Source organism: Prunus dulcis, chromosome 4 (genome assembly GCF_902201215.1).
Source record: "Prunus dulcis chromosome 4, ALMONDv2, whole genome shotgun sequence".
Lineage (NCBI taxonomy): Eukaryota > Viridiplantae > Streptophyta > Magnoliopsida > Rosales > Rosaceae > Prunus > Prunus dulcis.
Window position 1 is genome coordinate 3,898,952 of NC_047653.1, and position 24,064 is coordinate 3,923,015.

The 24,064-nt window shown below is 38.1% G+C and overlaps 5 protein-coding genes across 10 annotated transcripts; 3 read left to right on the forward strand and 2 right to left on the reverse strand.

Annotated features, from left to right (window-relative positions):
- Positions 1-1,363: 1,363 nt before the first annotated feature.
- On the forward strand, positions 1,364-8,349 carry LOC117624593. Of its 3 annotated transcripts, XM_034355930.1 has the most exons (11): positions 1,381-1,578; positions 1,613-1,832; positions 2,519-2,562; positions 2,943-3,057; positions 3,174-3,291; positions 3,799-4,448; positions 4,877-5,144; positions 5,223-5,499; positions 6,139-6,300; positions 7,103-7,564; positions 7,720-8,349. In XM_034355930.1, exons 2-11 carry the CDS (start codon positions 1,637-1,639, stop codon positions 8,008-8,010), a joined length of 2,583 nt encoding a protein of 860 aa, XP_034211821.1. In that variant the 5' UTR covers positions 1,381-1,578; positions 1,613-1,636; the 3' UTR covers positions 8,011-8,349. The 3 variants fall into 3 exon arrangements, with proteins under 3 accessions (XP_034211820.1, XP_034211821.1, XP_034211822.1); XM_034355929.1 differs by having other exon boundaries at positions 1,364-1,832; positions 7,720-8,305; XM_034355931.1 differs by having other exon boundaries at positions 1,381-1,832; positions 6,142-6,300.
- A 2,298-nt stretch (positions 8,350-10,647) lies between these two features.
- LOC117624594 lies at positions 10,648-15,081 on the forward strand. Of its 4 annotated transcripts, none has more exons than XM_034355933.1 (9): positions 10,648-10,866; positions 11,179-11,220; positions 11,349-12,147; positions 12,668-12,856; positions 12,975-13,066; positions 13,396-13,455; positions 13,556-13,625; positions 14,282-14,485; positions 14,606-15,081. In XM_034355933.1, the coding sequence occupies exons 3-9, from the start codon at positions 11,491-11,493 to the stop codon at positions 14,990-14,992; spliced, it is 1,659 nt and encodes a 552-aa protein (XP_034211824.1). In that variant the 5' UTR covers positions 10,648-10,866; positions 11,179-11,220; positions 11,349-11,490; the 3' UTR covers positions 14,993-15,081. The 4 variants fall into 4 exon arrangements, with proteins under 4 accessions (XP_034211824.1, XP_034211823.1, XP_034211825.1 ...); XM_034355934.1 differs by lacking the exon at positions 11,179-11,220 and having other exon boundaries at positions 10,684-10,701; positions 10,799-10,866; XM_034355932.1 differs by lacking the exon at positions 11,179-11,220.
- On the reverse strand, positions 14,968-17,684 carry LOC117624596 (coatomer subunit zeta-2-like). The gene is made up of 6 exons (XM_034355936.1): positions 17,613-17,684; positions 16,255-16,414; positions 15,980-16,127; positions 15,789-15,866; positions 15,434-15,518; positions 14,968-15,314 (listed from the first exon to the last, which is right to left on the reverse strand). The coding sequence occupies exons 1-6, from the start codon at positions 17,613-17,615 to the stop codon at positions 15,255-15,257; spliced, it is 534 nt and encodes a 177-aa protein (XP_034211827.1). The 5' UTR covers positions 17,616-17,684; the 3' UTR covers positions 14,968-15,254.
- Positions 17,685-17,824: 140 nt separating this feature from the next.
- LOC117624597 (pterin-4-alpha-carbinolamine dehydratase 2, mitochondrial) lies at positions 17,825-20,127 on the forward strand. Its single transcript, XM_034355937.1, has 7 exons — positions 17,825-17,957; positions 18,044-18,090; positions 18,305-18,402; positions 19,156-19,241; positions 19,317-19,440; positions 19,563-19,631; positions 19,721-20,127. The coding sequence occupies exons 1-7, from the start codon at positions 17,937-17,939 to the stop codon at positions 19,807-19,809; spliced, it is 534 nt and encodes a 177-aa protein (XP_034211828.1). The 5' UTR covers positions 17,825-17,936; the 3' UTR covers positions 19,810-20,127.
- A 524-nt stretch (positions 20,128-20,651) lies between these two features.
- On the reverse strand, positions 20,652-23,344 carry LOC117623781. Its single transcript, XM_034354754.1, has 2 exons — positions 22,061-23,344; positions 20,652-21,020 (listed from the first exon to the last, which is right to left on the reverse strand). The coding sequence occupies exon 1, from the start codon at positions 23,196-23,198 to the stop codon at positions 22,077-22,079; it is 1,122 nt and encodes a 373-aa protein (XP_034210645.1). The 5' UTR covers positions 23,199-23,344; the 3' UTR covers positions 20,652-21,020; positions 22,061-22,076.
- Between the last annotated feature and the right edge of the window lie 720 nt (positions 23,345-24,064).

A 24,064-nucleotide genomic window follows, 5' to 3' on the forward strand; every position in this document is an offset into this window, starting at 1 on the left:
AATCATCAATGTGACTGTTATCATAAATATTTTTCTCATTATACAATTACCGTAAATGTGTTCATGGAAGTTAATGCATGATAAGTTATCTATCTATCTATATATATAGTTCTGATCTCTTGAATTACAGGAATTCAAGAGATTTGTGGTCACTCAACGTTAGATATAAATTCAACGGTTCACTCCCTCTTGCACTCTTTTTAAGAAACTTTTTTGAACCATTAAATTAACATCCAACAGTGGATGACCACAATCTCTTGGACCCCTGTGGTCCAAGAGATCGGGGCTGTCTATATATAAAGCAAAAAGTAGAGAATTGTGAAATATTCAAAATACCAAAAAATGCCCTTGATTAATTCAAATATTAATAATTAAAATTACTAATTACATGAGGATAATATGGTAAATTCATATTTTTTCATATTAAAAAAAATTAAAATGAAAAACAAAATCAGATAATATGTCCTATTTTTATGGAACATAACTACCCATTATCTTTTTTAATTCTTTTTTTTTTTTTAAAGCCTCACACAGAAGCGGAACAGTTAACAAAAAATTATAGAACAAATAGTGTGTGGGTAAGTGAAAATTATCCTATCATCCTTAAGTAGTATAAAAAAAACGGACATAATGATCATTTTACCCTATTTAGTTGACAAATAAAATATGTCTTGTTGAAGCTATTGAGGGAGATGATGTTTTAAATATTACGTACAAATTGAGGGTAAGATTTGTTCGAATTATTAGTTAGCATAATTTTCTATAATTGAAACTACAAAACCAATATAATCTATGTATGCAAATTATTGATTTCAAGTTTGAACCTCCATGGCACATTAGTAGAGTGTGTGTGAGAAATTCATCTTCCGTCTAATTTAGATTGTCATATCTATTTAAAAAATACAATATATATGATCCAATGAAAAATTATATATATTTGTATAAATTCACATTTAAGAAGCTTTTAAAAACAATATGTCAATTATTTGCATATACTCGTGCGGAAGAGTTATTGTATTGATAAAATCCCTTGACACTAATAATAAATTGTATTATTATTTAGGATCATATTCTCTTATTATATAACTTTGCATAGTGTATTACTAAATTATTAACCAGGAAGATAAAAAAAAGAGATCATGTTTCTTCTTTTATCTGAGAGAATAATATGTTTATGCTTTTTACCAATTTTGTTTTTTAGGTAACAATTTATAATATTTACATTTGGTTTTTACTATGCACTAGGGAATAATAACAATAATTACTGGGTGTTAAGGAAAAAATAAAAAAGAACCGCAGTGGTTTTCAATATGCGAAACGGAAAATAATAAAAAAACTTGCACACTCACAGAGGAAAGAAAAAAGAAAGAGAGAAAGGGAGGGTTTTCGGTGCAAAGACAGAGAGAGAGAGAAGGAGAGAGAGATAGAGAGAGACTTTGGATATTTATCTTCATCTTCTACTTCTTCTTCTTCTGCTTGTGTTTTGTTTGTTTGGCAGCGGCGTAACCACTGAGACGAACAATAAAGCGAAAGAAAGCCGTACCGGCAGTCTCAGATCTAAGGGTTTTCTCACAGAGGGAGAGAGAGAGAGAGAGAGAGAGAGAGAGAGAGAGAGAGAGAGAGAGAGAGAGAAATAATGAGTGGGAGAGGCGGAGGCGTGGCCACCAATGGCAAGGGCAATACTGGACTTTCGGGTATACCGGCGGGGTCTCGGAAGATGGTGCAGAGCTTGAAAGAGATTGTCAATAACTGCACTGAGCAGGAGATCTATGCTATGCTTAAAGACTGCAACATGGACCCTAACGAAGCCGTTAATCGCCTCCTCGCCCAAGGTCTCTCTCTCTCTCTCTCTCTCTCTCTCTCTCTCTCTCTCTCTCTCTGTGCAAACAAAGCTGTAATCTTTTTCTTATTTTTTGTTTTCAAGTGTTGGGTTTTGTGATTTTTGGTTTTTGCTATTTTAGGGTATTGGGAAAGTTCGTACCGGACTGGGGCAAACTGTACTATTAATGTTAGTCCAGTGGGTTTTCTAAATTATAGAGGAATATATATTTTTTTTTTTGGGGTTGAAGGAAGTTGTTCATTTGATTTATGAAGTTTTATGCTTTCCCTATTATTTGGTATATCAATTTCCTAAAATGATTTACTCAGCCTTTTCATGTCATGTTTTTCTGAGCTATAACCCACTTTTGGGTTTTATTTGTTTATTTTCTGGGTTTCCTATCTCTCTCATACACAGAGTCATTCATTCATCTTGTTTGACAGAATCATACATTGGAACACAAATGAAAGCAATGAACTCTTTAAGAATTTTGTACTCATACAACTTTAATTATGTCTTTGAAGCATGCTACTACTGATGCTCGGTTTGCAAAATCTCAGTTGAAGATTGAGTCTTGTCTGTAATTTATCGACTCCTTATTGAGTCGTTTGAGGTCTCAGAGCTTATATGAATGTGATACTATATGATAGATGTTTTTGTTGATATTTGCTTCTAATGTAAAGCTTATATCTTGTGTAGATCCTTTTCATGAAGTGAAGAGCAAACGAGAAAAGAAAAAGGAGGTTCGTTTAATGACATTTGCATGATTTGATGTTCATGTTTCATTTACCTACCATCCTTGTTGTTTTCATGGTTTGAATCCTATATTTTATAAAATGTTATGTTTCTCATTACATAATTTATTTGCAAAATGTGTGGGTGGTTTGATATCTGTTTTAGGGTTTACCTCATTTTTCTACATTTTATGTTGGCTGTATATATTCGTTATTCTACTGCTGTTTATTTGTTAAATGACCAATGTACTTAATCTTTTTTCTGTACATTGATAAGGGGTTTGCTCTGGTTTAGTTTTACGATTTTAGTCTTTGCATTCTGGTCGTGACTTGGTTCTTGTATCTTTTTTTAACCTCTCTCTCTCTCTCTCTCTCTCATTGTGCTTCAGAATAAGGAACCAACGGAGCCCAGGTCCCGTGGTGCTAACAACACCTCAAATCATGGTGGTAGAGGTGGTGACCGGTATGCTGCACGTGGCGGATCAAACCACTTTAGCTCTAATGGTATGTGGCCAGCCGCAGCAATTCAAAGTCTGGATAAGGCTGTTTACATAGTTTGAAATTTCTGTGGAACATTGATCAACTTAGTCTCTCACCTATCAATTTCTTTTCCCCCTCAGAGTCTGGTTTTTTGCATGGTAAGTCTGCATACAAGAAGGAAAACGGAACACATGCTTATGCAGGTTCTGCATCTGGCATGGCAGGACATAACATGAGTCGAAGACCTACATCCTACAGGTTATAACTATTAAACCTCAAACTGATACAGTTTTTTTTTCTTTGGTGATTTGAAGACTAGAAAATGCAACTATAGTACAACTATTAATTTTGATTGTTAACCCTCTTATGTTCATTCTTGTTCTTTCGTCATCTTAACTTTAATTTTGAATTTTCGAAGAAAAAGCTTCTTATCTGTTGGGTATTTGGTTGCACTTAACTTTCACTGTTATGAGTAGCCTCATTTCTAACAAGCTTCTGTTCGATATATTTGTGCTCTTGTGGACATTGCTACTATTGCAAAATAATTTGATTAGGCCTTTTCTACGTCTCGAGTCTTGACATGTAAATCACATGTGGTTTGTTTGCATTGACATAATTATTTGTAGTCTGTAACAGTTTTTCTCTAGCTGGTATTTTTGTGTTACTTTCATAGCTCTTGGGTGGTATGCATTGCTGTTCATATTAAACTTTGTGGATGATACAGACTCTATAGTATTACTCATCTATGTGTAAAATATATTGCAGTGATTCTGTGGGGACTGAAAATAAAATCTCAACAATAAGCACAGATGATGCAATATATTCATCCTCACAGCCTTCTACTGGATATCAGTCTGCATGGGTAGGGGTTCCAGGTCAAGTTTCCATGGCCGACATTGTTAAGATGGGTAGGCCACAAGCCAAGACTTCCACCACGCCAAAACCCCCTAATCACAGTGCTAACCATCATGATGTTGTGGCACCTTCTGAAGCAGCATTTCATCACAATTTGCATCCATCACAAGATCATGTTCCCAAGGTGTCAACGACCCATACTGAGCCTGGAGCTGCTGCAAGCCAATATCTATCTCCCAATGATGAGTGGCCCTTGATTGATCCACCTTCTGTTAGCATGTCCTCTGTTTTAGGGGCACCCACAAACTCGGAGATGTATGCTGATTCATCTAACTTGCCCTTGGATATAACTAATCAACATAGAATATCCCAGCTAGATGAGGTTCAGGTGGAAGAAGATGGTTCTGTTGATGCATTTCCAAGCCATAATGGGCCTACTTCTGTGTCTGGTAGACATATACAAGAAGATAATTCAGGAGGTGCATCTGCCTTTGATAATAGCTTGTATGAGGACATAAATTCCTACCAAACGCAGAGACATGCTTTCGAGGAAAATGAAGGTAACCCCGATGCTTTTTTTTTTTTTTGGCTAGGCCTGCAATATGCCATTTATTTTCCGTTCTTTGTAATTTTATTTTTTTTCAACATTCCACTATAAAATTCGATCTAAACATCTAGTATAGATACTTTTACTTGATCTTGTAAAGTTCAAGTGGCTGTATAAGATGGTAACCAAAATCAGTGAATATCCTGGAGTGGAAAACTCAATTATAATATGTGAAGTTAGTATCTTGAATCAGGGAAAAAAAAAAGCGCGACCCCACTGTGTAGTTCATTGACCTGAACAGTTACTTGCTTTTCCTTGAATGATAACTATTTTTTTTTTTTTTCTTGACAAGGGAGATGCTAATTTCAACTGTCCTGTGAGTTCCAGAATGTTGAATGCTGTTTTTTTTTTTCCTAAGAAACTGCACTTTCCTTTTCTCAGCTGAAGATGAAGCATCATCGGTGGCTGCAAACCTGCAGCAACTTAATTTACAGAATGATGATAGGGGAGCACCTCCTGAAGATGATAACCCTCCTGTGGTCATCCCGAATCACCTTCAACTCCATACTCCAGATTGCTTGAACTTGAGCTTTGGCAGTTTCCGATCTGGCACTGATTCTGCTACTTCTAGCTCTCGGCCACTACAAGGCAATGTGGAAGAGACATCTGGGGCTGTAGATGTTTCTGCAATTGGGCACTCAGATTCTAGGTATGTCCTTGCGATAGTATTACCCTTGACTTTATTGTTGGTTGTGTAGCATCATCTTAAGAAAAACTTTTCCTGCAGAAATCCTGAGTATTACGGAGATGAGCATCTCATAAATGCCTCCGATGGAAATTTGGTTCATAGAACTGTGGCCAGCAGTGGAGATTATGACTCTCCTTCAGCTTCACCACCGGAGGTCTTAAAACAGGAAACCCCTGAAGCTGCTCAGGGGAATCAATATGTGTTTCCTTCTGCACCTGGATTTGCATATGAGAACTCCCAACAATTGAATGTGGCATTTTCTCACCCACAGACAAGCTCACAGATGCAGAATATTGCTCCCTTTTCAAGTGTGATGGTAATTCGATTAACTATGAAGTTGTGTTTCTTATTTGTTGCATTAATAGTTTTGAGGTAATGATGCAGTCCCACATAATTGATTCTGGGCTGAGCAATACATTGTGAGTTGGTTCTGATGCAAACACCATTGGAAATAGAGATCTCACATGTGTAGAGTTTTTAGATTCACTGCATTAGTAGTTTTGTAATTGTTCCTGCCTCTCTCTCTCTCTCTCTCTCTCTCATATAAATTATAACATTAGCTTAAGTAACAGCTACATCACATGTAATGCTAGTGCTGGAAGTATTGTGTGTGTGTTTATTGCTAAGTGCTTTATCTTCACAAGTGGATTAAAAGTCGGGGAAGAAAAGGCTGCATGGTGGTGATGAGGATTAGGTAAGAAATGTGAAGCCAGTAATTAGAAGGATATAACAGAACTGGTAAACTTTGGAAAAATTAAATTGGGAAGATGAAAGGGGGTATGAGGTGAACCCTATCCTTTATTTTTGGTATACTTTAGATCATGCAGTCCTGGTTGTTTTGTTCGTCTTATAAGGTTGTACTATATTTTGCATGTTCAAAACTACTATCTTATCAATCTTATGGGAGCAAGATATTCTGATGTAGTCGAATCTCACTTCCCATATCTAATTAAAGCAGGCGTATACGAATTCATTGCCCAGCACTCTGTTGGCTTCAAGTGCTCAGGCTGTAAGGGAAGATTTTCCGTACTCACCCTTCCCCGTGTCACAATCCATGCCCACAAAATACAGCAATGCGGCTTCTTCTATCAGTGGTCCCACCATCTCCATGACAGAGGTGCCTTCCTTTCTATAGTGTATTGAACTTACTAATTATTCTCAGTATATATTTTGACTATTATAAAAACATTTTTACAATTTGTTTTGTGGACGTAAGTCACTTGTGTTTGCATAAAATAAGTTAAAATGAATGATTTTAGAATATAACATAAATGCAGATGTTTAAACATTCTTGTTAATCGAGATTCGTGCTTAAATCCAAAAATTAAACTCAATGTATGCAGCATATATTAGTCAAAGTACATTAAGTTGGCTGCAATTTACTTTTTATCTGTTCTGTTCTGTGAAGGCCATGGATTTGTTGGTGCAATCAGATGCCTTCTGCTCGTGATTGAATTAATTTGAATAAATTTAGCTTTTAGCTTATTTTAATCAGCTAAGGCTATCTATCTTTTCTACTTTTCTGAGCGAGCCTCTAGGATCTCCTGTAAACCCCCATGATGTGGTAAAGGGAGGATATTAGGGGGGCGACGAAGGGGGGAAAATGGAAGGCGTTTTCTGGTCCCCCCTGATACTAAATTTTTTCAATGGTTTGATTTTATTACTTTCAGAATTTACTATTTATGATTGCAACTTATGTATGGGAGGCATTTGCCTGTGTTTTCTGTATTTTGTGTGTATGTTCTAATCCTATGGAATACATCCTTTTTTAGAATTTTTTATTATGGACAACAAGTGCAAAGAATGAAATTGTTCATTTTTTAGTGTTTTGGGGTCAACCTATTCTCTATTTCTCTGATCATAGACACGAAATTAAAGATATGAAATTTCCTTCCAATTATTTTATTTTGTATCTGCAGGCATTGAGAGCAGGTGGTATTTCTACACCTCAGCCTACTCCACAGAACCTGCCTGGTGCTAGTGTTGCGACCGGACCTGCTCTCCCACAACACCTTGCGGTGCACCCTTATTCCCAACCCACTCTTCCTCTGGGGCATTTTTCGAACATGATTGGTTATCCTTTCTTGCCTCAGAGCTACACATACATGCCATCGGCTTTCCAGCAGACTTTTGCTGGCAACAGCACATACCATCAGTCTCTGGCTGCAGTTCTCCCACAGTATAAAAATAGTGTCTCTGTTAGCAGTTTGCCTCAGTCTGCTAATATTCCGCCTGGTTATGGGTTTGGTAGCTCAACTAACATTCCTGGGGGAAATTTTCCTCTGAATCCACCGTCAGCACCTACAGGCACAACAATTGGCTACGATGATGTTATAAACAATCAGTACAAGGACAATAGCCATTTGATCTCACTTCAGCAGGTAATTTTTCACTGGTCTTGGGAAAACTCGTGAGAAGTGCCCACACACAACTACTACTCTGCACTTAGGGAAATATTGCCTATGATTGTGATGCGTCATTCTTCTTTTGAATCCTAAATGGTATTCTTATTCCTTTTTTTTTTTCTCTCCTCCAGAATGACAACTCAGGCATGTGGGTTCATGGACCTGGTTCTCGAGCAATGTCCGCTGTTCCAGCCAGCACATATTACAGCTTTCAGGGTCAGAATCAGCAGCATGCTGGGTTCCGGCAAGCTCAGCAACCTTCACAGCAATTCGCCGGAGCTCTTGGTTACCCTAACTTCTATCACTCTCAGACGGGGATGTCCCTGGAACATCAACAGCAAAGTTCCAGGGACACGTCCCTCGGTGGCTCACAAGGCCAACCCTCCAAGCAGTCTCAACAGTTATGGCAAAACACCTACTAATCTGAGTCACCTCCCTCTCCCCAGTTTTTTTTCAGGGTCTTGTAGCGAGTTTGAAAGTGGCCAACCAGAGGCATTATCGCGGTCTTAATAATCATCATGTATCATTGTTTGGTCATAAGAGACTGGCTGCTGCCCTGTGCCACGAGGTTGTATTCTAGATACTATTTCTTGGTCATGTTTAACGTAGGAACACGTGTGCTAATTTGGATTAGTGGATTTACTGCGTCCCTTTTCTTCGGTTTTCTTTTTTTTTTTTTTTTTTTTTTTTTTCCTTATAGTGGAAAGTTGTTTTTCATAACAAGTCTTGAACTTGGTTCCTTTGCATGAGTAAACCTTATACATGAACCCTTGCGAATGTCTAAAAATGTGATGATGGCAAAAGGACAACTCCATTAAAGATTCAGTTTTCTTGTCGGAAACTCCATTAAAGCTTCAAAGGACCATTTTACTGAACAAAATTTCAAAGAATTAGACTTTGAATTTAATAAGAAGACAAAAAAGAAAAAGAAAAAAAGAAAGGGGAGTGGCTACTGATGTGTCTTTACGCACAGCAGCGGATCCTTCACTGTTTAGAGAGAAGCTCGAAACGGTGATTTCCATCCATCCTCTCTGTCTCTGTCAGAGATTCAGAGAGGTTCGCGATAAAGTTTGAAGCTTTAAACATTCACTCAGGAAAAAGAAGGCAGTGTCTTGAAATTGGTTTGAAGATCACTCTACCTTCATTCTCTGGTAAGCTCCTCCTCTCACGTCTGTGTAATAAGTTGTTTTATTTATACATTCTAGAAGAAACCATTTTCTTTTCTTCAATATACCTGTCTTCTAGTTAAGTTCCTTGTTCTCCCTCTAATTTTTGGCTTACAACTTTTTTGTTTTTTGGGTTAGGTATACTTTGTTGCTTTTATTGGATGAAACACCTGCTGTACGAGGTTATTTGCATGCCTCATGTACTAACAAAATAGACCTGGAAGTGAAACAGAGAAACTGAGAATAGAACATGTTAAGAATGTGTGCACATTGTACTTCGAGCCTGGCCAGCGCAAAACCTCCTTGTTACTTAACACGGCGGTTTGCACAGGACAGAAGCCTAAAAGTGACACATAACCTGACCCTTTTTGGTGGCTGCGGCCTCGTCCTTTCGATCATCATCGGGATATTTGGAGTGAACGTTGCTGGAATACCAGCAACAAAGAATGCACCACATGCCTTTGGAGTATTTTCAGCCATTCTCGTGGCTATAGGAGCCGTGCTAATTGCAGTTGGGTTGCTCTGTCTTGGGTTGAAAAAGCCGATCATGGAAGAGCAAGTTGAAGTTAGAAGGTTGGGCCTTCAAGAGTTGGTTAAGATGTTTCAGCATGAGGCAGAGTCTCATGTCCTGATTCGTAAGAAAGTGTCTCGGAAAAATTTACCCCACAACGGCTGGTGATGCATTCCCACAGACTATTTATCAAAAATAGTCAAAAGTAGGCTAAAACTTTCATTAATATCAGTTTCTATAAATAAAAAATACAAATATAACAGAAACCTACTTAAAAAGACACAAATACCCTAAAAATTAAAACTCACATAAACCTAAAAAGTTTCAAAATAAAATCGATTGCTTGCATCTCCGCACGAAACTCCTTCCCACCTTCTTTGACTAGCTTCTCAAATCATTTCACTGCAATGAGTTTTTTTTCCCCTAAGTTTAAACTCCTTTTGTAAACTCTCCCAACAACCCTTTTCCAATTCTTATTTCTGGTAGTAATGAGTGACCATGGTAGTTGGACTCTTGAGGATGGGTATTAGATTGGTGTTGATGTGAGTGTTGTTTATAGTGTTACTTGTTATGATGTTGACCTTGAAGACAGCTGTAGTGGACTCCTTAAGATCCCTTCTGATATGTTTGAGTGGTACGTTTTGTTATATTTGCAGTCTTCCAAACAAGACCTTTATATCCACACAAATCAGCTAAAAACCCGCTTGATCAAGCATAAGCAATTTATATGCCAGAAAAATGTATGAATTTTGAGATGATCAAACAAAACTTGTCAAGTTTGGTAAGAAATGATCGCTTGTGAAATATTAAATTTCTTTTTTACTTTTAGGTTTATGTGAGTTTTAATTTTGAGGATATTTGTGTCTTTTTGCGTGGGTTTTTTGCTATATGTGAAATTTTGTATAAAAACTGACATTTGTGAAAGTAATGATCAAATTTTGACTATTTTTGATCAAAACTCGCAGATTATCTCATCATTTAATGAATATGTTACAATTTTTGAAGTGCAATGTTTACACCCATGGCAATGTCTTGATAACTTCATCTCGAAAATAAACTTGTAAGATTAGTTCCAGAAATAGACTAAAATTTCAAAATGAGATGGACTAGATTTACTTTATGGGTGGAATACTAAATTTTAAACTCAGACTACAAGTAGTTAAAAAAACTCACTTGGGCTATAACTTAGGTTAGACACCACAATGATCAATAGCCACAAAAGCACACAACACAAGCGCTCATATCCTAGTAAAAAATATAAAATGAAAACAATGCAAAATTAACTCGATACTTTTTTTGGACACATGTATCATAAGCTAAAAAAAATATTCTGGAAGGGCCTCCACTGCTGGTTGAGCTTGAGCTTCAACTTGAAGCAAATCGTAATTCGCCACACACACACACACTCCCTCTCTGCCACCAAGGCGCCATACATGGTTAGCAGCCTTCACACGTCCTTCCTTTTTCTCATAGATTCGGAGCTTTTCCAAGTTCCTGTGCATTAAAGTTTTCAACTTTAGACCTTCTTCTCAGGGAAAAACCAAACAAAGGCATTGTCTTTATGGGAATTAATTCGAAGGGCACTCTACCTTTTTTCTTTGGTAAGTTTCTCCTCTCATTTCCTTGCAGTAATTACATTAATTGAAATCTTTGTTTAATTCATTCCAGAACCTTTAATTGACCATTTAAATTCTTCAGCATACCTTTCTTCTTATCAATATCATTGTTTTTCCTCTGATTTGTCTGGGATAACTCTCTCTCTCTCTGTTGGGTATATTTTTTACTTTTCTGGATTATGTTCTTATTTGTTTGTTTATATGGGTAGAGTTCAGGTTTTTCTGATTTATTTTGGTTGCTTGTTCTTCTTCTTCTTTTTTATTTATTTATTTTATTTTTACAAAATTTGATTATAGGGTCCGGATAAAACTGAGAATGCTTCCCATTGATAAAAGGAGGTGAATTCTTTAGTTTGAAGGTTGCAATGCGTGTAAAAATGGCGAGTTTTAAATGTTTATGAGTTGTGCTGTGTCAAGATGGGGAGTGAAACTATAGTAATGTTTTGATAATTTTCCAAACATTGCAGCATTTAGCTGTGATCAGCAACAGCTTAACCTGTCTTTTGTAAGAGACGAACCAAAGCTGCGACGCAATTCAGCCTCTTGGTTACTTTTGCTCCTTGCGGTCCTGAGACTATTAGCTGATTGTTAACTTCTATATGTGCATTGATGGAACACAACAAAAGCAGGGCTGGTGAGAACAGTTCTTCCCGTGGTTATAAGATGAAGAAACTAGATAGCCATAAAAACTGTCCTAGTAGAGATGCCATTGCTGGAAGTGATCTTTGGACAGATGGACTTATTTGCGCTTTCGAATTTATTCGAGGCCGGAAGAAATCAATTAGTTCGAAACCTGGCTCAAGAATCCTAACCAAACAACAAACAGATGGTGAGCATGAGAGGCTGCGTGTTCCTTCTGTTGGATTTTCTGAGTCTTCTTCCCCAATGGAAGATAGGAACAAGTCCCCAAGTGATGACTACAGAGATAGCCAGATTCAACATGATATTGAAAGATTTGAGGGTGGTCATTGGGTACCAATTGGGTGGTCTAGACTTTCAGAAATTGTCCAAACTGTGCAAGCTGATTTTGGTTGGGCGTGTCAGGAGTTTGGGGTGGATGATGAAGATGACTTCACTGTTGCAGATTTAGCAGCTCCCTATTGGGAGCGTCCAGCAGGGCCCATTTGGTGGTGCCATGTCTCTGCAGGTCACCCATCAGTTGATGCATGGCTCAGAAATGCCCAGTGGCTACACCCTGCCGTTAGTTTAGCCTTGAGAGATGAAAGTCGACTGATTAGTGACAGGATGAAGCACCTGCTATATGAGGTAAGTTGCATTTTAAATATCTGAAATTTCTATTTAATTGGTAGGATTGGTTTAGTAAATCCCCTTGTAATAGTAAAAAGGACCTGGGATTGAATCCCTCAACCATGAATTGGTGGCTCATTGGATGTCAGGGGAGCCACCTTCTATTGGACCCAAGAGAAAAACTGAGAATAGATTATATCATGAATGTGTTACTTAGAAACTATTGATAAGTTTTATGAACTATTAGGATCTTCTTATGTTGGAAATATGCGTTTCCAATGTGAAGGAGTATGTTCGTTATGAAAATTGGAAATGTGGAAGGTTGGTTGAAATGGTTTTAACTTAACCCTCTTTTCACCATTAGACTCTGAGTAAGACATAGACAGCCAGGAAAGTAATTGCATTGTGCTTGTGACAGTCCTCTTACATTGAAGCTATCGTTAACATATTGACTAAGAGTCTGCGACTATGACTTTTGGCTTTTCTGGACTCTGGATTTGTTGGTTTTTTCTTTTTATGGTTTGATACTTCTGTTCAGGTCCCAGTTAGGGTTGCTGGGGGATTGTTGTTTGAGCTCTTGGGACAGTCAGCTGGTAATCCATTTGTTGATGAGGATGATATTCCCATTGTACTTCGCTCCTGGCAAGCACAAAACTTCCTTGTAACTGTTTTGCATATAAAGGGGCATGTATCAAGTGTTAATGTGTTGGGTATCACAGAAGTTCAGGTTGTTCATGTTTGACAAAGATACTTTCAATGCCTTTGATCTTCTTACTAAGTTACACTTTGCTGTGTGACTTATTGTGGGTTTGTACTTTAATCCTTTGCTTCTCTGCTTTGGTTAGGAACTTCTTTCCACTGGCGGCTATAACGTACCTAGAACAGCGCATGAAGTCATAGCACATCTAACTTGCCGCCTTTCTCGATGGGATGATAGGTAATGTTAATATTATTTTTCTTTTATAGTGAAAATTACAGAAGCCTACCTACTCTGCAAAGTGATACATCAAATATTGGTGTCAGCATGAGCATTCATCTTTTGTGCTTGAGGCTTTGATCATATAGAGATTTGATTTTATAATTATAATGATGTCTTCAACATGGGTGGTTAGTCTGTTTAGTATCTGGAAGTTCTTTCGTCTGTCTCTCATTGAAGTTCAAATTCTCTTTCATTGCCCATGTTATGACATTTATATATGCTTCATACATGTTTGTCAATTTTAGTTTCTTAACTTGTGGTTTCCTTCATTTTCTTGGTTGTTACAGGTTATTCCGTAAGTCCATATTTGGGGTGGCAGATGAGGTTGAATTAAAATTTATGAACAGGTTCTTCCATATGCATACAACCATTCCTCCTAAACTTATATTTTCTCTTTAATTAGTTTCTACTTCGTTTATGACAACCTTTTTTTTTTTCTATGAGTAGGAGAAACCATGAAGATATGAATCTATTATTTGTAATCCTCAACCAAGAAATCAGAAAGTTATCAAGACAGGTATGCTAAATCCCTTGATAGTTAGTAAGTATTAAGACACTTCCAGTGAACCTTCAGCTGGGATATTAATTGTGTACGGTAAATTACTCAAATGGTCCTCAAACTTATACATGATTTACATTTTGATCCCTCAATTAAATTATTCGTTCAAATGGTCCATCAACTCTATATTAATCGCTCCATTGATCCTACCGTTACATTATGTTAATGTTGCCGTCAAATGTAAGGGTAAAACCGTCCTATGCTCTCCAAATAGGTGATAAAGTGGTGATACATAGGTGATACAGTGGTGATAAAGGGGTGATACATAGGTCAAAAGTCTTATTTACCCTCACAAATATAGCATGTGCTGCTCACATGACTAATTTTAACAGAAAATGTAACGGTAGGACTAAAGCGCCGATTAATAAAGAGTTTGTGGACCATTTGAACGAATAATTTATTTTATGGACCAAAATGTAAATCGGGTACAAATTTGAGGACCATTTGAGTAATTTACCCTAATTGGGTATAATTTTTTTCCAGGTCATGATTTCTGTTGGGTGCCTACCAAGCTACATGTCAAATTAAGTTCTTTAAAAAGAGTTGGCTGGATTTTATCTTATTGTTTTCCTATATTTTGAAGTCGATAGGTTTGCTGAAAAATTCAAATGCAGGTTATCAGAGTGAAGTGGTCACTTCATGCAAGGGAGGAGATTGTATTCGAGCTTTTTCTACATTTGAGAGGAAATGTAGCAAGAAACTTATTAGAGCAAATAAGAAAGAGCACAAGAGAAATGATTGAGGAGCAGGAAGCTGTTCGGGGCCGCTTATTTACCATTCAGGATGTGATGCAGAGCACTGTTCGTGCATGGCTGCAGGTATGTGCTCATAAAACAAAATGGGAAATATAGAGAAATTTATAATTTCCATTTGTTATTTTAAAATGGCTTTTTATTCGTTTAATAGTCAATTCATTGTCTTCTGAATGGTTAACCCAGGATAGAAGCCTTCGAGTGACGCATAACTTGGCTGTTTTTGGTGGTGGCGGCCTCGTCCTTTCCATCATCACCGGACTATTTGGAATCAATGTCGATGGAATGCCCGGAGCACAGAACGCACCGTATGCCTTCGGTGTTTTTGCAGCCATTCTCGTCTTTCTCGGAGTGGTGCTAATTGCAGTTGGGTTGCTCTACCTTGGGTTGAAAAAACCAATCACGGAAGAGCAAGTCAAAGTTAGAAAGTTGGAGCTTCAAGAGTTAGTTGAGATGTTTCAGCATGAGGCAGAGACTCATGCCCAGGTTAGTAAAAAAGTGTCCCGGAATAATTTAACCCCAACCGCCGGCGATGCATTCCCACATGATGCAGATTATATTGTCCTTCAATGAGCATGTTACAACTGTTGAAGTACATTTTGTATAATGGAAATTTTGTATTCTTGAATAGTGGTGAATATCATCCAGAGCTGGCAAACAAATTCTCTCTTAGTTTTTCAAATTAACCAAGTTCTACAGAAGTAATCAAATTTCATAACAATAAGACATTTGAAGCTAATTTGATACTTGAAAACCAGCACGCCATGTATATTGGACAGAAAAACATAAAACTGACGTTCTCTCCTTGCTTCTCTTCTTTCATATGGTGTACAAATCATTTAAGAAGTGATCTAGCAAGATGCTCGCGCGCAGTGGCCAAAGCTTGACTAATTGTCTGCAAACAAAAGATATATACATTAACAACATAAAATATGGTGGCAGGGGGGGACTATTTAGTTGTTGACTTGGTATCTTTTTACACGTCAAGTTTAACTAGCTAGTGCATTGGTATACCTGCTCGGACAATGGAGCTCCAGCATCAATGCTATGACTTGCAACCTTACTTGCTATAACATTTGAATCGGTCTCGAGGACAATACTGCACCAAAAAGAACGAGTTGAGCCCCAAAAGTGAGATTTGCACTCATAGGCCTAGCGGCTTGTGAATTGTAAAAGAAATGAGGTACAACCAGACTAAACAAAAGGTGAATACATGCAACATATCTAAAAAGATCAATATTCTCTTCAAGTAAACTGCTACCACTCTGGTTCTTATGTCGTACTAGCTTATAAGAAAAAATGTAAAGGTTGGAAATTGAACTCACTGAATAACACTAAAAAACTTTATTAACATGAAGACTAAGCTTACCCGCCATCAACAATTTCATCAAGGCATAATAAAATGAGATCCAAATTCTCAAGTGCCTCCTTCTTGTCTACATTGCCTCTGGACAAAAGCAAGACTAAATGAACATCAAAATTTAATTTATTGAGCGTAAAACATTTGATTGTACAAAAACAGAGGATAATGTAGCAAGTTTTAAGAAGGGGGCAAAAAACCTAAGGAGAACACCAACTGCATCGAAAAATCCCTGGAGAACTGTGGATAAAATGAGCTCATTTTCATTGTCACCCCCAGTAACAAAAAAGTGAAGGTCTTGAACAAACTTGTAGACTACAATGGTGTTCTCAAACATTGCTATCTCGGCTGTACATGAAGAAGCAACAAGTTAATATAGAAATGGTTAGCAGTTGATAGGGATTAGAATAATTGGATGACATATAACATATAAAGAATATAACCTCAACAGAAAAATAATTATAGCTCAAATTACCTTCTGTCCGTGCATTTGTCTTTTGAGTTTTAGTAAATACAGCTTTCTCAAAAGATTCCTTTGCACTATTTGTTGGCCAGTCCTCTGAATAATACTTGACAGCCACACGCTTCCCTTCAGAATCGAGGAGGAGGATGTTCTTAATGGAAGGGCACGACTCCTACAAACAACAGCCATTGAAGGATAAAAAGATTGCCAAAATTTTGAATCATAATAGGATCACTACAGCAACTGATTCTAGCCCAGCCATTAAAAGGAAACAGCCCTAGCAACATCCACTTAAGGTAGATATCTTACTCAATCATGATTATCAGGGAAAACTAAATGTCTTGCCTCAAATTATATGAAAACATAATATGGTAACCGACTCTATCTAACACATCATTTTACAAAAGTTAATAGTCAATTATTTGTTCCTGCAAGCCTAAATTTACCTGAAATTTGGATTGCAGCTGTACAATAAAGAGATATTGGTCGTCAAGGTGTTCTTGTACATCTAAAATTAGCATATGAGACATAAAGTGTACCATCTTTCAGACCACACTATCCATGACAAACTTTTGGTACTACAGTAGCACATGTTAATAGTAGCACATGTGCATTAACATTGTGATTGCATAATTTTGTGTGATCCACATGGAACCACATAGGATACACACATAAAACGCAGTCAAAACGACAACATTACTGAATGCGTTCTACTACAAGTTTACTGAAATCATTTCCCAGGATCATAGTTGGCTATGGTAACTCAGTCGCAAGCTCAGCAGGGTCCTATGAAGCTCGAAGGATATACCGTATATAAAACATCTTAAAAAGTCAAATGGGGATCCATTTATAACATTAAGAACATTTCTTTCACATAAAAGAATTACCTAACAAGAACAAACAAACATAAAAAACTTGTGATGTGAAATCATTTTCCCAGGGTCATGGTTGGCTAGGGTAACTCAGTTGCAAGGTCAGTAAGTCCCTATCAAGCTCAATTAAAGTTATTATTACAAATTCAAATGGGATCCATGTTTACCATTATGACATTGATGCTTTCCTGTCATATAGCAGCACAAAATTAACAAAAAACCAACATAAAAAGCTTGTAAAAATGAGGACGCTTTATTAGTTTTAATCAGAAAGTGCATGCATATATAGCTATATTTTCAAGAATATGAATTTCAGTTGTGTTGCTGTTGTAGGATCTGCAAGATCCAGTTCTAAAGAACTTGGATCCGCCCCTAATTATTCCACTCACAGATAGATCAAGAAGCTCATACCAGTGTCTAACTATAACCCTAACCCTAGCCCCTAAAATTGTTAAATCAATTGGAATTTAAGGGTGGAGAGAGTGAAAAGAAACTGACCATTTTGTTCGGAGAAGAGCGAGTCTCTGATGAAGCAGCACAAGAAGCGAAATTTTTTGTTCTTGGGACACGTTATTCAATTTTATACTTTCCCCAACCCACCACTTAAGTTTTTGTTATTTCGATAAGAACCCCGAAATTAGTTTTATTTTATACTTACTCACCACACATTCTATGCTAATTCCACCTCACCCTTGTTCTCTCTCTATTTTTTACCAATCACATCCACCGCGGAAGCCACGCGAAAAGACAAAATTTCAGTTTCATCATCTGATATCATCACCCACCGATCGACATCCGCATCCAGAGTCTACACTACCATTCATGAGTCGGCTGTTGCAGAAGGTACCCATCAAATCAAACCCAACCCTCCTCTCTGTCTCTGTCTCTCTGCTTCTGCTACTTTGCTTACATTTTTGGGAAATTTTCAGGCGCCATTAACATCGGTGTTTCAAATATTGGTTGGAGCTCATGGACGGTACTTCCCTACATGCCCCTGTTTTGTTTTCCGTTAGTCATGTGATTATATGTGTTGTTTGATGAAATTCTTTGTTCAAAATTGAAACAAAATAGAGCAAGTTTTATAGCTGATATGATTGATTGTTACTTTCATCTTTTCTGATTATGTAGCACTTGAATCTGCTTTTTGAGTTGTATTTTTCTTTGAAGATGAAATTTTTACTTAAATACAGTTCCAATAGCCGAGTGTTTGGGATACTTCAGAACAATATGGGAGTGTCATCTTGTAGAAAATCAATTTGTGGATTTAGAGCTCTTTGCACTGCCAAAGGTGCGTGTAGCCCTTCCACCGTTTCTGTAATTTGATAATCAAATGTAATTTCACTCGAAACTTCGATTTGTTTAGGTAAACCTTTCAAATAATCTTAAAGTGCCACCATGCAGTATAACATCCCATCCATTCACGAAATTTTCGAAATGAGCTGCATTTCCTTACTTCTCAGGATAAGAGATATGGCTTGGAAAGGCTACTTTTTCTTGTGTGCAATCCTTAATCCACATGAACAATGAATGAAAACTAAATTATCCGCAAAGTACAAACATCACGCCGATATCCAGTTTGTCTGTGATCTATTTGTTTGTCAACTTTATTGCCTTGGCCCCATTCTAAATCATCTTGTCTTGGTTCACATCTTTGAGATATTGCTAATCACTTCGAGACCTTTACGAGCAAACTTTAAAGTTTTAAGTTATTCCCGATCCTATTAGGGCTTAGGAATGCAAACATCACTTGTGGTAAGTACTCTTCACTTCTTGGTAGGTTCATCTTTGTTTTTGCTTTCTATCCCCCTCAATTAGCTTGTCCGATTTCCTGTAGAAGCTCTTATTCATTAAGGGGAAGGAACCTGCTTCTTGATTTGTTGGCCTTATCCACGGGTTTCCCTTTTTATCTAATATGACGGGCATTGGTTATTGACGCTATTTGTTCTGTAATATAAAAATTTGGTAATACTAGTGTTGTCATAGCTGGATTCTAAGGGAAATTTTATTCTTCTTATGTGGCACTGTTTTCTGGCTGCATCAGATTTGTCAATAAAGAAGTGTGTCCCGTGCAACTCAAAGGATCTGCAACCCATGACTGAACAAGCAGCAAGTGATTTAATCACAAAGGTTTCTGACTAAATGAATATACACACAAACAAACACATGTACACTTCTCTTTTAAAGCTAATATATTTGGTTTAGGTGGATGGATGGAATTTGGTGAGTGAAGGTGATGCATTGAGACTGAAAAAGTCATGGAAAGTTAAGACCTTCACAAAAGGACTGGAAATGTTTAAGCTCATAGCTGATGTTGCAGAAGCAGAAGGTATTTGAAGCCTGTTTTGTTTTCTGATGCATAGCAGTCTGCATGTATGAATATTTCATTTGAATTTGAGTAAGGTGGAATGTCTCTAATGTAGATGAGCAACAATAATGTTTATGTTGCAGGTCATCATCCAGACCTTCATCTTGTTGGATGGAACAATGTAACAGTAGAGATATGGACGCATGCAGTCGGTAAGGACTTGCCATCACCAAGAACCAATTTGTTTGTGTAGTTTACTGCACGTTGAGGATGAGTTTTTGACATGAAATGCATTGTGCAGGCGGATTGACTGAGAACGACTTCATTCTTGCTGCTAAGATCAATGCACTCAACATGCAACATCTGTTGAGGCGGAAAGCTACCAATTGAGCTGCCGGAATCGGGTGATATGATACTGTGGGAAAACATGTTTTTGGCTTTTTTCTTGGCATCTTTGCCGTGAAATGAAGCATCTTAGGAAATCTTAGTTCAATGTTTTTTTTTTTTTTCCTGTCAAGTGTGCCTGAAGCCAATTACCGAGGCTTTTTTTTTTTCCTACTTTTTCGCTTTGTAGTTTTGTTAATAAAGCAAATTTCATTCCAAGATTAAAATGTTGGCTCAAACTTGGGCCTGCCGGGCCCGACGTATCTTCCTAAGCGCCAGTTTTGCATTGGCACATAAGCAAATGACCCAGAGTGAATTTTGCTATAAGTAGTTTACCAATTAGAATTGTAAAACTGCAATCCACAATTTTCCACCCAAAAAAAAATCCACAATTTCACCTCTTTTATATCTCATAAATTATTGATTTAATTGTTAATAACAATTATAACCTGGTACACTAATATATAAAAAGTTATAATAAGGAAGACATGAGCTTAGTCAAGTCGGTTATGGCTGATGTGCTCCTCATTTTACACCCGAGTTTGAATCCCCGTTTCTATAGTTGAGATTAGTTTAGAGTAGGATATCGTTTGTATTAAAAAAAATAAAAAAAATGTCATAATAATGAACAAAGTCTTAGTTTACAATATTTCTCTACCATTGGCAGAGCTTATGAGACGAGATCTAGAAACCTCGTCATGGGATTGGCATGTAGACAGCTAGAAAGTTTTACCCACTTCTCTTGCTTTCTTTCCTTTTTTTTCCCTATCCTTTTATCCATGGAATCCACTTCCATGCTTTTGCAACACTTTCAGCCACTTCGTGCATAAATATAGTCCATACAAGTGTTAGCCTACCAAAAAGCATAATCGCTCTGCGGATTTATTTCTAAAGAATTAATTGGAACAAACCTTACAATCAGTCAAGAGCCCCACAAAAAGCCATTAAGTTTCATTTTCAGCTTTTTTTCCCTTGGGGAGGGGATCCTCTGTGAATTTACATCCGGCCTAATGTCCCCATACAAGTCTTGGTACATTTGACAATTGTTTACCTCATTAACAAGCAGCTAAGAGCACAACTCACTTCGGATCTGAGAATGTAAATATACTGCTTCATGGCTCAATGACCAAGGACCCCCATCTTCCAACGGGGAGGTAATTGTGCATAACGGTTTCTTATCAGCTGAAGAGCAAAGATTGACAGCAATACCTGCAAGCCTAGCACCAAACCCCGTCTCAAACTAGTCAGATTTGAAGTTACAGTTAGCAGTATTACAATAGTATCAGTTGATGTTTTCCTTTGAAAAGCAAAATAAAAATAAAAACCATAAGTTTGAATCGCCATGCGCGGATATGGGGATTATCCAATGCCACCATTTCCAAGCAATTCGGAAAATGAATGAGTATGTAACATCTAGGATTTAAAAACTGCCACTTACAATGCTACATTACACCATAGTAAATTCTAGCAAACACAACTTCATTTCCTGCAAATTCTACTCTCAAGTAGCAACAGTACATTTTTCCATCCTATAATAGTGCAAGGTTCAGAAGAGTCTAGGATGCACAATCAAATTGATGCATTTTCTACCACCTTTTTGTTACTGTTGCTCCGCTGAAAGTTTGTCTGATCAAATCAATGCATGTGAACTGAATGTTTCATCTCTTTAGAATTCCTTAGAACTTAGAAAGGTCTGCTAGCAAAGAACAGAGCATAAAACTCAATTGATTTTTTTTATTTGATGCACTAGTTGCCCTTAGAAGAGAAGTTCTTCCTAAAATACCCTCTTCTGAGGAAAAACAACTACATACCGGCAATTGAAACACTGATGTTACGAGATACTCGGTGTTCACAAGTTTAGTCTATTCCTATTCAAGTGGCATACCAGAAGTGTTACCAAGGGACACCTTAACTAGTTTGTGCACCTCATATGCCATCTTCCTCCTAGAAAGCCTGGTTATTCGACTATTACGATAGCCTAGGACTAATGTGACTCGCTATCTCCTAGAACTTAGTCCAACAAAGACATGAATGCCCACATTAGATCAAGCAACATTACGCACAAAACTTCACCCACAACTATTCAAGTAATGTGATCCTCGATCTAGTTAATTCAAGTATAATCATATTCAGCTGACATTATAGCTACAAAGAACAAATGATGGATCCAACTAATTACACTAATCAACTTCTGCAACAAATTGCAGATTCAAGACACAAACTCAAAGCTGCCCAAAAATATAAACCACATTAGTACCTTAAATCTTCAACCCTCATTTTGAGACAGGCTTTTGGAGAAGAGCAGACAAGTAAACCTCTCCATTCTTCAACCCACCCGAATCGTTCTTGCTCGCCGTCGCCCACTTCACCTTCCTGTACCCCAATTTCCCAAACAACGGTCCAAAAACCTTATCAAGATCCGCCTCTTTGCTGAAAAAATGGTCCAGCCACAAGTACCCTCCTCCCCTCAACACTCTATCCGCATCAAACAGCAGAAACTCCAACGCCGTCACCGGTATCCATCGGTTCACGGCGTGCCCGCACCTCACCAGATCCACCACACCATCGAACACCGGCAGCCGCTGCTGCAGCGGCGCGTGAATCGGCACCAGCCCCCTCAGCGCCACCGCCTCATTGTTGGGGATCCCGAGGTTCATGGTCGTGGTGACAATGGTGACATTGTAGAGCTTCATTCTCGCCGCGAAGGACCCGGTCCCGCCGCCGATGTCGACGCCGAGCCGGAGGACCGAGTTGGCCGCCTTGGCGATTTGGAAGAGCTGAGGGATGGGGAGGTCGAGCTCGGACTTGTAAGTCATGAAATTGACCACTTCGTGAGGCGGGTCGAAGCCCAAATTGAGGTTCTGGCGGTTGAGGCAGCTGAAGCTTTTGCATGAATACTTGGTCCACAAGACATTGGCGTCTGGAAGCGAAGAAGGAAATGGGTTCTGAGGGAGAGAAGAAGTGGATTTTGGCGGGGTTTTGGTGAAGCAGCGGCGGCGAGGAAGAGGGTGGCAGCCGCGCAGAATGAGTGACTCGGCGAGGTCCGAGTCAAGAGGGCAGAGAGAGAAGGGGGTGTAGGTCATGTACTTGTGGAGGAGTTCAGGGTGGTTGTGGCAGGAGGAGGCTATGGGGGAGAGCTGAGAGTAGAGGAGGAGATCTGAGGGGATGGTGGGTTTGGCTGCTTTGGTGGTGGCCGGTGGAGATGGGTGGTGGCGCGTGAGGTGATTGATGGTGGCGCGGATGGTGTGGAGCTGGTGGAGGAGGTGGTCGGGGACTGGCTGTGGAGCTGCGGATTTGGGGGTTTGGATAGTGGAGGAGAGATGGTAGAGTGAGAGTATGTTGGTGGCCACCATAGCCATCAAGAGCAGCAGGTTCAGGCCCATTGTGAAACCCATTTGCTTCACTCTCACTCTCTCTTCTCTCTCTATATTTCTGGCTTTTTCTTTTGGGGAATTGCAAATTTTTGAGATTTTGGTTTTGAGCTTCTTCTTGAATCTAATGTCTCGGTGCAGTGACCGTTTGACTTACCAGTGAAGTAAGTGAGTGGCTTTTTCAGCTCTTAGCAGAAGCAGAGTGTGGGGCCTGCTTGTGTGTGAACAAGGGTACGGATTTAAGATTTTGATATATGATTTTGTCCGTTCGATTAGGACAAGTTATGTGGGTTTCCAGATGAGGCAGGTTGATGTAGATTTTGGAGTGGTGGAATCCAATGGCTGAAAACTGAAAAAAAAATTGCATGGGTTGGCAATCAGGACTTTGAATTTATTTTATTTCCTCTTTTGTCATTTTGTTTTCCTCTTTTATTTGCAGCCCCTGTGGGTTTTTAGGAAATTAAATTATTAAAATAAAAGTAAATAAATAATGAATATGGGACTGGGGGCACGTTGGACTTTTTGGACCGACTTGCATTTCATGCAGATTTTTATATTGCTGTTATCAGAGCAGAGGATTAAGAAAATATTACCATGTTTTTAGGGACTGCTTGTCCTCAGTGACCTTAGCCAAACCCAATTAATGCAGACACTGTATATAGTTCAACCCAAAGATCTCGCTTGCTTTTCCTTTTTAACAATTAGATTCATTTTTACTATATTTAGCAGGACCATTAACCTTGAAAATATGTAATTCAATATAAAATATGTTCATCACATTCACATTGATAAAATAAAAGAATAAAAAAAAGGAGTGAGTTGTAGCTTAAGTAGTAAATAATATTTATCAAACACCCGAGTTTTTAGATTTGATTATTCTTCCTCTCGCT